The sequence below is a fragment of the Trichechus manatus genome, unplaced genomic scaffold (genome assembly GCF_000243295.1).
Source record: "Trichechus manatus latirostris isolate Lorelei unplaced genomic scaffold, TriManLat1.0 scaffold00001, whole genome shotgun sequence".
NCBI lineage: Eukaryota > Metazoa > Chordata > Mammalia > Sirenia > Trichechidae > Trichechus > Trichechus manatus.
Window position 1 is genome coordinate 20,601,506 of NW_004443937.1, and position 13,132 is coordinate 20,614,637.

Here is a 13,132-nt window from a genome sequence, read left to right on the forward strand (position 1 = left end):
GTTGTAGAGGCTGGCAAGTCCCAAATTCGTGGGTCCAGCATCAGGCTGGAGGTTTCTCCTGACCCACGATGTTGCAGGGGCTGATGAATCCACAATTGGCAGGTCAGATGACAGGCTGTTGACTCATGGGGCTGTTGAAGCTGGTGAATACCAAAACTGGCAGTTTCAGAGGGCAGGCTACTGGCTCACAGGGCTACAGAAGCTGGTGAATTCCAGAATTGGCAGGTCAGTCAGAAAAAAGGCTGCTAGCGCAAGTCCCAAGAATCAGAGGTCAGATGATGATGAGCTAGATACAGGATCCAGTGTAAGGGCAAGCTTTGCCAGAACGTCCATATGTATTTGATGTAGGGCACACCCTCAAGGAAACTCTCTTTACATCAGATACTTGAGTAAGGTGGTTACTTGAGTAGGGTGTGACTTGAGTCACCTCCTTTAGTAAGGGTGTGACTCAAGGTACACCCCACACTAATCCTGTCTCATTAACATACAGAGGCTCAGGATTTACAACATATAAAATGGAAGACAATTACACAATACTAGAAATCAGGGCCTAGCCAAGTTGACACACAGTATTAACTATCACAGGTATGGTAATGGTATTGTGGTTAGCTAGGAGAATGCCCTTATTCTTATGAGTATACGCTGAAGTATTTAGGGGCCAAGTGTCATGATGTCCTTACTTTTACATGATTTAGAAAAAGGGAGAGAGAGAGATAGAGAAGGGGGTACAGAAAGAGAGAATATGGTAAAATAACAGTTTGTGACTATACAAGTGTTCATTGTACTATTCTTTATTTTGGGGTTTTGAAACTTGACAATAAAAAGTTGAATGAAAGTATTATCAACGGCAACAGGACCTTGAAAGAAGAGAGAAGCTTTTTAGAGAAGGTAGGAGATGAATTTTGCTTGGCAGAATTTCAGGAAGGGGGCAGGGGAAGCTAATTCTGTTGAGAAAAGAATTCAGAAGAGGAGGAAAATTATGCTTCCCCAGGGCTGCAAAGATCAGACTGAGGAAGAGAAAGGTAAAGGAACCAGGCTAGTCATGAGGAGCCTGCATGTGTGGAAGGAGGAGGGAGCTGATGTATGCAGAAAACGCGGGGGTGAATGAGAAGGTTCAACGTGAATGTTAAGAGTGCTTTCTCTGTCACATGCACATCCTCAGGTAACCTGTGGTAGTGATCTACATACTTACTCAAGGTTTCCGGAGGAGCAGTGTTGTTTCACTGACAGCAACACAGCCAGCTGGGTCCTGAGAGGAGCTGCTTACCAACGCCTCTATTACACTAGCCATTTGCCTCCTGGTTTGTCTTGCTCAAAATATCAAGAATGTTTCCTCAGCGAATTAAGTAAAAATTCGAGGCCAGATAGTTCTTTTCTTTGTTGGAATAATACCACAAAATGATTCAAAGAGTTTGCAAATCCTTTAACAATCACTGGCAGACAATCTTTATCTGGGTGTAACTACAAACAGGTGTAACTACAAAACTTAAGTACATTTACTTTTTACTTGTTTGGGTACATAGTGTTTCTCTTAAAAATTTCATTGGATTCACACCAATCCCCCCTCTCCTTTTTTTTTGTAGGACAACAAGTCAAGATCAGGTCTTACCATGAGAAAAAGCAGCCAGGAGAGAGAGAGAGAGGCATCGTGTTGCCTTTTGTTACACGTCAAGGAATATTTCTTTACGTTTCGAATAGAAATTAGATCTCCTCTGATTCTAAATTCTACAACTCAAATTGGTCCTAAAATGGGGGGAGGGGGGATGGCTGCAGAATTCCTGTTTTCATTTGGTCTCTTTAAAGCTATGAAGACTCTGTACATGAAGAAATGTTATGTTTACTCATTTTTAGTCCAGAACATGTCCGTTCTCATGATGGGATGAAAAGGATCAGTGGACCTATAAAAAAAATTGGAAGGAAAAGGACACAGCAAGATTTTCTGAAAGCCATAGAGGAAAGGTTCTCTAAGGGATGGATGTTTTTAATTAATCTTTAATATTAATCATCTACAAAAAGCCACCCCAAATTGCACCCCTGCATCAGGTGAATGGGCGTGAGGGTGACGGAGTTAGTAACATCAGTATATTATCAACACCCTCCCATGGATTGCTTCTGTTTTCAAACAGTAGTCAACAGTATACGTTTAAGCCAATTTTAGGCACAGAACAAGTCTATGATGGTTCATGTGTTGTCAATATTTTGAGTGTTGAATTAAGCTGATTTTAATTAAGAGACAAGTAGCTCATCTATAGTCATTACCCTGGGAAAACTCCCACTGATATCAAGTTTGAGGGATAGATAAACTTGGGATATACTCAAGGATTTCCATCACATTTTTAAAGCTAGAGCACAAGGTATAATTAGAAAATCTCCCAACTTCCTGGTAAATTACAACAGATAATTAAATCCTCAGGTTTCCTAACATTCTCTGGATGTTCTAAATACAGACTATAATAAGGAAGAACACCCTAGGGGCAAAACATATCCCAATGCCATTAGCAGAAATTAAACATCTTATTTCTTTGTTAGTGAACATTGTGGTTTTAGAAGTTAAAGTTACTGTCATAAGACCAGGACTTTAAACAGAAATTCCAAGAGTACAGGGCCTTTCGTATGATTCACCGGGAGGGATACGCCGCATTATTCCCCAAAGATAGCTCTCTAATAACCACAGTTTACTAACATGCTTGTTACCTGGCCTTATAAACAAAGGGCAAAGTATATTTCAGGGTTGCCCTCCCCGAATCCATCCAGGCTAGCTTAGCTTTGTGGAGAGGAGGGCACTCCTCCATCGGGGCTTCAAAAGAGATGGCCCCACTAGCTTAGGGCCCTCCTCTTTTTAGATGTGCCCCCAGGGGAGTATGCATGTAACAAATATGCTTTCAGGTAGGTCCCCCAGAAGCCTGTCTTTCCCTCCTCAGCGTCGTACAACCAGAAGGCTAGGTTTATAAAAACAAAACAAAACACACAAACCCAAACCCGTTGCCATCGAGTTGATTCTGACTCATAGCAACCCTATAGGACAGAGTAGAATTGCCCCATAGGGTTTCCAAGGAGTGTCTGGTGGATACGATCTACTGATCTTTTGGTTAGCACCTGTAGCTCTCAACCACTGTGCCACCAGGGCTCCCTGTGTTTATCTGGCCTCCTTAATCCAATTACTGACACCAGATAATAAACCTACACCGGCCCTTGCTGCTCTATCAATTCTGACTCCTCTGGCCCAGTAAGATGAGTCTGAGAGGCTGGACTCCTTACAGTCGCAAGAAATCTTAGCTCATGTTCCCTGTATCTCTCAAGTCCCCTTCCTCTTTCCACCTTCATATCCAATCTCATCCATTCCACAGAAACTTGGTAGATACTATGGGGAGACTAAAGCAGCATCGGACTGTGGACTAAATAAATATTTTTAAAGGTCCCTCTCAGTCTGACCTAACCACCTATGATGACCAAAAACGAATAGTTGCCAGTAACAAAAGCACAGATTTTATAGACATTTCTTATTCAATTCAGTAGATACTTATTAAATACCTATTACATGAAAGGTACTATGATAAAGATTTGTTTCACAGTAAAGGTAACTAGAATTCAATTGAAACACTACTATCACTGCCTTTTGTTTCAGAGACCAGAATTTTCCTAATTCCAACAATAGTGTTCAAACTCCAAATGCTACTGAAGCCCGTGTTTGATACCCCTTGACCTTTCCCAGCCTATTTCTTAGGTTTCTTGACCTGGCCCTTTGCTCAGGATGCACTTCTTCTTGCTCCATGCGTGGACAACCAACACCCTTCTATACTCAGCTCAAACATCATCTCCTCTCCACCTTTGCCCCAAGACAGACTGTTCCTGTGGAGCTTTGCAGGCTCCTCCCCTGCAGCATGATGGCATTCTGCTTTGTCTAAAGCTGCTTGTCTCTGTATCTCTCTCTCCAGTTAGAACGTAAGATCCTTCAGGGCAGGGAGCAGGAAGATCACATCTTACCGTTTCAGTATCCCCAATGCAGTGCTTTGCACAGTAATACTCAATCACTTATTCTTTCATGAATGAAGAAATGAATATCTCGAGTGCCTTCTAGATCAAAATTCAGTCAAAAAATGGAAATTTTGGAGGGACTGAATTAAGGTAGCTCAAGACTGGGCCCAGGATCCTAGTTGGGTGTTGTTTTGCATAGCTTGAACCTGATATTGACTGGCCCAGGGATACATCAGAAGGCTTTCTAAAGGTTTCAAAGCACTTACCACAGATGCAAACATTACTGGCATTCTTGAAGAGCTAAATTAGAGACATCAAGGGGTTAGAGTGATTTTCTGGGGAATTCTCAAGGAGATAGTAGGGGCTAGTATATTTTGACTCTTGGGTCTGACCAGGCTGTTTTTCTTGTTAAGCAGACAAACAGTTATCCTAATTTCAACCCAGAACATTTCTGCATCTTGCTTTCTAAATATCTCACTAAAAGGTCCCAGGGTTCCTTGGAGAAATGGCTGATTCCACAGCTGGAGGAGGGAACGGTACAAGATGAGCCTGAAATACCACATTATGATGGAAAGTGCTCAAAGAAAAGAAAGAAAAACGATGGGGCATGTTAAAAAGACACAGCAGATATCCAGAAGGGATTTCCACTGGCCAAATCTGAGACAGTAGTGGATTATAACCCACTGAACAAAAGAAGAATCCATGAGTTGATTCTTATAATAAATAGAAACAGAAAAAAAAAAAAAAATGAAGCAGGAGGGAAAATTTTTTCTTATAGTAGGATGATGACTAACAATTATAGAAACAACATTGGGAGTCAGAAGAATCTCCATTTTACAGCCATTACCAAATTAAAAATAATAACTATGCAATGATGAAACCATGATCAAACTAAAGTTCACCAGTAAGGGGCAAATAGACATCATGAACCTCCAGACGTGTTGCACTGAAAAAAGACACAATATCACTTTTGTGGTATTCCTCAATCTAATCATGCAAAAACATCCAACAGACCCAAATTGAGGACAACTCTGTGAAATGTCTCGTCTATATTCTTCAAAATGTCATGGACGGCAAAGCAAGGCTTGCAGAACTATCCCAGATTAAAGAGATTTGTCTACTAAATAAAGGCAATACAGATCCTGAACTGGATTCTGTATCGGAAAAGAAAGCTACAAAAATGTTATTGAGACAGTTGACAGAACTGGAATACAGACAGTAGATTATTAAAAGAATTGTACCAGTGTTAAATATCCTGATTGTGATAACTGTACTGTAGAATATAAGAGAATATACTTTTTTCTTAGGAAACAGACGCGTATTAAGAGGTAAGGAGGCATAATATCTAACTTACTTTCAATAGCTTAGAAAAAATCCATATATGCAGATAGAAGATTGTTAAATGTTAACAATAGGTGCCTATGAGGAAAGGTAACTTTTCCGGAAGTTTAAAATTAAGCCAAAGGAAACCACTGCTCCTTGTTCACTTGGCTACCACCGAAACCCCCAGCCCATCCCTGGTTTCTGTTTGGACTCACCATTCTTCTAAGAATCCTCAACAGAAGCTTCTGCTCCTTGGGGTCCTTCTTCGATGTAAGTAATTTGGCAAAGCTTTCTGCATTCTCTGGAGACAGGCTGTCTGGGTTTTCCCCTCCATATAGCTGAACCAGTATAGACAGACATTTGGATGAAACCTCAAAAATTTCAGGATCCTCATTAAGAAGCTGAAAATAAACAAACAGGACTACTTAAGCTCCACGGAAATGGTATTAGTCTTCCTCAAGAAATACAGTAATATCTGACTTAATGGTGGCAACATTAGCCTGAGTACGAAGTCTCACTAATTGAATGTTTTTTTAAATGCAAATTTTTCAAATTGTATACAATAACTCAAACTAGGCTAGTAGCACAAAACCAGCATTAGGTCCTATGTGGTCCTTCTTTAATAAGTAGAAAAGAACAGCACGTAACTAGCAGAAGACCAATACATATGTTAAGCGCATATGAAATGTAAAACCCGTCGCCGTCGAGTCAATTCCAACTCACAGAGACCCTATAGGACAGAGTTGAACTGCCTCACAGGGTGTCCAAGAAGCAGCTAGTGGATTCAAATTGCTGACCTATTGGTTAGCAGCCGAGCTCTTAACCACTGAACCGCCAGGGCTCCATATGTAACATATACATACATAAATATATATACATACAAGTGTGTGAGTGTGTTTATGGGTATAAAAAAAGTTTCATTTTTCAGAGGCATATCCCTTACATTCTAATTCTGAGATATATATAAACATTTGCTATTTCAACATTTTTTATATGTACAATTAAGGGACAGTTATATTAACTACATTCATCTTGCTGTGAAACTTTGTACTATTAACTTGCTTAGGAAAAATCCACTTCCTAGAGGACATTAAGGAATGCTTTGGTCTTGTCTGTGCTAAAATCACTACTGACTGAACAGGTGGAAGAGAAAGCATTGTTCTTACATGTATTAGAAGAGTACAATATGAAACAGTAATCATTTTTCAACATTTTTATTTTTTTAAGTTTCATTTTATTTATAATAGCTTTATTGAGATAAAATTCACATACCATTCAACTCACTCAAAGCACAAATGTTGGTTTTTAGCATATTCAGAGTTGTGCAACTGCACAATTTAAGAACATTTTCATCACCCTGAAAAGAAACTCCATCCCCCCCGCCCCCAGTGCTAGGCACCCAATAATCTACTTTCTGTCTCTATGGATTTGCCTGTTCTAGACATTTCAGATAGGTGAACTCATACAATATGTGGTTCTTTGTGACTGGCTTCTTTCTCTTAGTATAAGGTTTTGAAGCTTCATCCATGTTGTAGTATGTATCAGTTCTTCATTTCTTTTTATTGACAAATAATATCCCATTGCACAGCTATACCAAATTTTGTTTATCCATTCATCAGTTAGATAAGTTATTTATACCTTTTTGCTATGAACATTTGTGTGAAAGTTTTTGTGTGGACATATGTTTTCATTTCTCTTGTATATACCTAGGAATGGAATTGCTGGGTCAACTCTACATTTAATCTTTTGAGGAATGCATGAGGGTTCCCGTTTCTCCACATGCTCATCAACACTTGTTATTATTTGTCTTTTTGATTATAGTCATCCTAGTGGGTGTGCGCTGGTATCTCACTGTGGTTTTGATTTGCATTTCCCTGGTGGCTAATGATGTTGCGCATCTTTTCATAAGCTTCCTGGCCATTTGTATCTTCCTTGGAGAAATGTCTATTTAAATCCTTTACCTATTTTTTAAATGGGCTATTTTTCTTTTTATGATTGAGTTATAAGACTTTGTTACATATTTTAGATAAAAGACCCTTATTAGATACATGATTTGAAAAAATTTTCTCCCATTCAGTCTGTGGGTTATCTTCTCAGTTTCTAATGGTGTCCTTTGAATTACAAGTTTTTTAATTTGATGAAGTCTGATCTTTCTTTTTTTTTTTTTTTTAAGAAGTTTGTTGCTTGTGTTTTTGGTGTCATATCTAAGAAAGCACCGCCTACTCTAAGGTTATAAAGATTTATCCTAATGATTTCTTCTAAGAATTGTATAGTTTTAGCTCTTATATTTAAGTCTTTGATCCATTTTCAGTTAATTTTTATATATGGTGTGAGGTAGGGGCCCAACTTCATTCCTTTGCATGTGGATTAATCTTTTGAGATTAAGTATAGACTTGTATGCAGTTTTAAGAAATAATACAGAGATAATACTTCACCTACTTTCCCCCCACTGGAAACATCTTGCATAACTATAGTACAATATCATAACCAGAAAATTAACAATACTATTATTCAGATTTTACTGCTTTTACATGCACCCCTGTATGTGCGTGCGTGCGTGTGTGTGTGTGTGTGTGTGTGTACACACATGGGTTCTATACAATTTTATCACATGTGCAGATTTGTGTGACAACCATTGCCATCAAGATATAGAACAATCCCATCACAAGGATCCCTTTTATACCAACTACCAGCTCCCCCTTCCCCCATCCCTAAACCCTGGCAACCACCAATCTATCCACCGTTTCGTCATTTCAAGTTAAGTTATACAAATGGAATCATACGTAGTGTATGGTTTTCTTCACTCAGCTTGATTTTTCTAAGATCCATCCAAATTGTGTGTGTATGAATAATGCATTTCTTTTTTATTACTGAATAGTATTCCCTGGAATAGATATACTACAATTTAACTACTCACCTATTGAAGAAAATCTGAGTCGTTTCCAACTTGGGGCTATCCCAAATAAAACTACTATGAACATACTTGTACAGGTTTTTGTGTGAATATAAGCTTTCATTTTTCTGGGAAAAATGCACAATAGTTCAATTGCTGGGTCATATGGTAAGCTATGTTCTGTTGTACATAGTGTCGCTATCAGTTGGAACTGACTCGACGGCCCCTAACAACAAAAACAACGTGGTAAGCTCATGTTTAGTTTTTTAAAAAACTGTCAAACTGGAAGAGAAAACATTTGTTCTCGTATGTATTCGAAGGGTCTATTCCTACCAGCAATGTATGAAAGATCCGGTATCTTCACATTCTCACCAGCACTTGGTGTTATCGCTATTTTTTATTTTAGCTGCTCTGATAGGTACGATATCTCCGTGTGGTTTTAATTTGCATTTCCCAGTGGCTACTGATAATAAGCATTTTCCATCTGTTCATATCTTTTGCTCATTTGATAATGGGATGGTTTGTTTCTTTACTATTGATATTTGAGAGTTCTTTATGTATTCGAGGTACAACTGTTTTATCAGTTATGTGGTTTGCAAGTATTTTCTCCCAATTTGTAGCTTGTCTCTTCACACGCTTTACAGAGTCTTTTGCAGGGAAAATTATTTAATTTTGACAAGGTCCAGTTTATCAATTTTACTTTTTAGGGATTATGGTTTTGGTGTCAAGTCCAAGAGCTCTTTGTCTAGCCTTCAGTCCTAAACAGTTTCTCCAATATGTTTTTCTAAAAGTTTTAAAGTTTTACATTTTACACTTAATTTTATGTTAATGTTCGTATAAAGTATGAGGTTGAGGTCAAGGTTCTTTTATTCCCCCCTCCCCCATGGATGTTCAATTACTTCAGAATTATTCTTGAAAAAGCTATCATCCCTCCATTGAACTGCTTTCGACCACTGTAAAAAGTCACTTGTATAGGCCTATTTCTGGGTTCCCTATTACATTCCATTGATTTAGGTGTGTATCCCTCCAACAAAAACACACTGTCTTGATTACACTAGCTACATAGAAAGCCTATCACCAGGTAGAGTGATTCCTCCCACTTTACTCCTCTTTTTCAAAAACTATTTTAAGTATTCTAGCGCCTGTGTCATTCCACGTACATTTTAGAAGAAGCTTATCTATCTACAAAAATCCTTGCTGGGATTTTGATAGAAATTGCATTAAACCTGTAGATTTATTTGGGGAGAACTGGTATCTTTACTACGTTGAGTCTTCTAATTCATGAGCCCAGTATGTCTGTTTAGGTCTTCTTTCATTAGCATTTTATAATGTTCAGAATATAGAGCCTGTATGTGTTTTCCTATGTTTATACCTAAGTGCTTTATTTTCCTTGAGTGACTGTAAATAGTATTGTGTTTTTAACTTCAGTTTCCACATGTTCATGTTAGCATATGAAATGCAACTGATTTTTTTGGTTATTGATGTTATATCCTGCAACCTTGCTAACCTCATTTGTTAATTCTAGGAGTATTTTGTAGATTCCTCAATATTTTCTACAAAGACAATCATGATGTTTATAAATAGGGATAGTTTTATTTCTTCCTCTCCAATTTGCATGTCTTTTATTTCTTTTTCTGGCTTTACTGCACTGGCTGGAACTTCTAGTATTATTTTGAATAAGAATTGTGGGAGTGGACATCCTTGTTCCTGTTCTCAGGGGGGAGGCATTCAGTTTTTCATCATTAAGTATGATGTTAGTTATAGGTATTTTGTAGATGCTCTTCATCAAGTTGAAGAAGTTCTCACATTATTGTTTGATGAGAATTTTTTTTCATGAGGAGTGTTAGATTTTGTCAAACTTTTTTTCTGGGTCAATGGGTATAATATAATATTTCTTCATCAACCTGTTTATATGGTGGATTACATTAATTGGTTTTCAAAGGTTAAACAAGCCTTGCAAATCTGGAATAAACTGCACTTGGTCACAGTGTGTAATTATTTTCATACATTGCTGGAGATATTGTTTTTATTTTTTGTACATTCTTTATCTGATTTTAGTTACCAGAAATGTTTAGATCAATGTTGCAGCCACGGTGTCAATCGCTGAGCGTTTTCCTCCTTTTCACTGACCTTCTACTTTACTAAGCATGATGTCTCTCTGCAGGGACTGGTCCTACCTAATAACACTTTAAAAGCACACAAGACGAAGTTTCACCATCCATGCTTCAAAGGAGCATTCTGGCTGCACTTCTTTCAAGACAAATTTATTCATTCTTTGTCAACACCGTAATTCAAATGTATCAGTTCTTCTCCGGTCTTCCTTATTCACTGTCTGTCCAGCTTTTGCACACATATGAAGCGACTGAAAATATCACAACCTGCCTCAACATAATAAAGGCCATCTATACAAAACCAACAGCCAACATCATTCTTAACTGAGAGAGGCTGAAAACATTCCTCCTGAGAACAGGAACAAGACAAGGACGCCCTTATCACCATTCCTATTTAACATTGTGCTAAAAGTCCTAGCTAGAGCAATAAGGCAAGAAAAAGAAATAAAAGACATCCAAATAAGTAACTAAGAGGTAAAACTATCCCTATTTGTGGATGATACGATACTATACATAGAGAACCCAAAGAACTCCACAAGAAAACTACTGGAACTCATAGATTCATCAGAGTAGCAGGATACAAGATAAACATACAAAAATCAGTTGGATTCCTATACATCAATAAAGAGAACTACAAAAAGGAAATCAAGAAAGCAATACCATTTAAAATAGCCTCTAAAAAAAGAAAATATTTAGGAATAAATCTAACTAGGGACATAAAAGACTTATAAAGAGAACTACAAAACACTACTGCAAGAACTCAAATGAGACCTACATAAATGGAAAAACATACCATGCTTATAGATAGGTAGACTCAACACTGTGAAAATGTCAATTCTACCCAAAGAAATCTACAAATACAATGCAATCCCGATCCAAATACCAACAGCATTCTTTAAAGAGATGGAAAAACTAGTCATTAACTTTATATGGAATGGGAAGAAGCCCCAGATAAGTAAAGCACTATTGAAAAAAAAGAATAAAGTATGAGGCTTGCACTGCCTGACCTTAGAAACTACTATACAGCTATGGTAGTCAAAACAGCCTAGTAGTGGTACAATGACAGATACAATGACCAATGGAACAGAATCAAGAACCCAGATGTAAATCCATCCACCTACAGTCACTTGATCTTCAACAACGGCCAGAATCCATCAAATGGGGGAAAAGACAAGCCTTTTTTTTTCTTCTTAATTTGTAAAATATATTAACCAAAGAAAGTGTAATATTTTTTATTTTTTTTTACTGTACTTTTGATGGTTTACAGAACAAATAGTTTCTCATTAAACAGTACACATATTGTTTTATGACAATGGTTAACAACCTCACGACATGTCAACACTCTCCGTTCTCACCCTTGGGTTCCCTATTACCAGCTTTCCTATCTCCTCCTGCCTTCTAGACCTTGTCCCTGGACTGTTGTGTCCCATTAGTCTTGTTTTGTTTTATGAGGCTGTCTCACCTTTGACCGAATGATAAACTTTGGGAGTGACTTCATTACTGAGCTAAAAGGGTGTCCGGTGGCCATACTCTTGGGGTTTCTCCAGTCTTTGTCAGGCCAGTGAGTCTGGCCTTTTTTTGTGAGTTAGAATTTTGTTCTACATTTTTCTCCAGCTCTGTCCAGGACCCTCTGTTGTGATCCTGGTCAGAGCAGTCAGTGGTGGTAGCCGGGTACCATCTAGTTGTACTGGACTTAGTCTGGTGGAGGCCATGATAGTTGTGGTCCATTAGTCCTTTGGACTAATCTTTTCCTTGCATCTTGTCTTCATTCTACCTTGCTGCCAAAGGGGTGAGACCATTGGAGTATCTTAGACGGCTGCTCACAGGCTTTTAAGACTCCAGACGCTACTCACCAAGGTACAATGTAGAACATTTTCTTTATAAACAATATTATGCCAACTGAGCTAGATGTTCCCCCGAGACCATGGTCCCCACAGCCCTCCACCCAGCAATTCAGTTCCTCAGGGAGTTTGGAAGTGTCTATGGAGCTTCCATAACCTCACCTTGTACAAGATGTGCTGCCTTCCCCAGTATTGTGTACTGTCTTACCCTTCAGCAAAAGTTACCACTTATCTATTGTTTATTTAGTATTCCCCCCACCCTTCCCATCCCTCGTAACCAACAAAGATTGCTTCTTTTTGTGTGTAAACTTTTACATGAGTATTTACACTAGAGGTCTCATACAGTATTTGTCCTTTTGTGATTGACTTATTTCACTCAGCATAATGTCCTCCAGTTTCATCCATGTTATAAGATGCTTCACAGATTCATCATTGTTCTTTATCGTTGCACAATACTCCATTGTGTGAACGTACCATAGTTTGTTTATCCATTCATCTGTTGATGGGCATCTAGGTTGTTTCCATCTTTCTGCTATTGTGAACAGTGCTGCAGTGAACATGGGTGTGCATATGTCTATTCCTGGAACGACTCTTACTACTCTAGGACATATTTATAGAAATAGGATTGCTGGATCATATGGTATTTCTATTTCTAGCTTTCTAAGGAAGTGCCATATCATTTTCCAAAATGGTTGTGTCATTTCGCATTCCCACCAGCAGCGTGTAAGAGTTCCGAACTCCCTGCAGCCTCCCCAACATTTGTTATTTCCAGTGTTTTTGATTCATGCCAGTAATGCTGGATTGAGACAGTCTCTCATTGTCGTTTTAATTGGCATTTCTCCAATGGCTAGTGATAACGAGTGCTTCCTCATGCGTCTGTTGGCCGCTGAATGTCTTCTTTGTTGAAGTGTCTGTTCATTTCCTTTGCCCATTTTTTAATAGGATTCTTTGTCTTTTTGTTGTAGAGGTGTTGGATTTTCTTGTAGATT

General features: G+C 38.3%; 1 protein-coding gene across 1 annotated transcript in view; it reads right to left on the minus strand.

Moving 5' to 3' along the window:
• The window catches only part of ULK4 (unc-51 like kinase 4), a 601,253-nt gene that overhangs the window by 118,316 nt on the left and 469,805 nt on the right, over window positions 1-13,132 (minus strand). Inside the window, exon 35 of the mRNA XM_023727809.1 lies at window positions 5,514-5,699. Within this exon, the coding sequence (XP_023583577.1) occupies window positions 5,514-5,699 (186 nt within the window). The remainder of the gene's footprint in view (window positions 1-5,513; window positions 5,700-13,132) is intronic.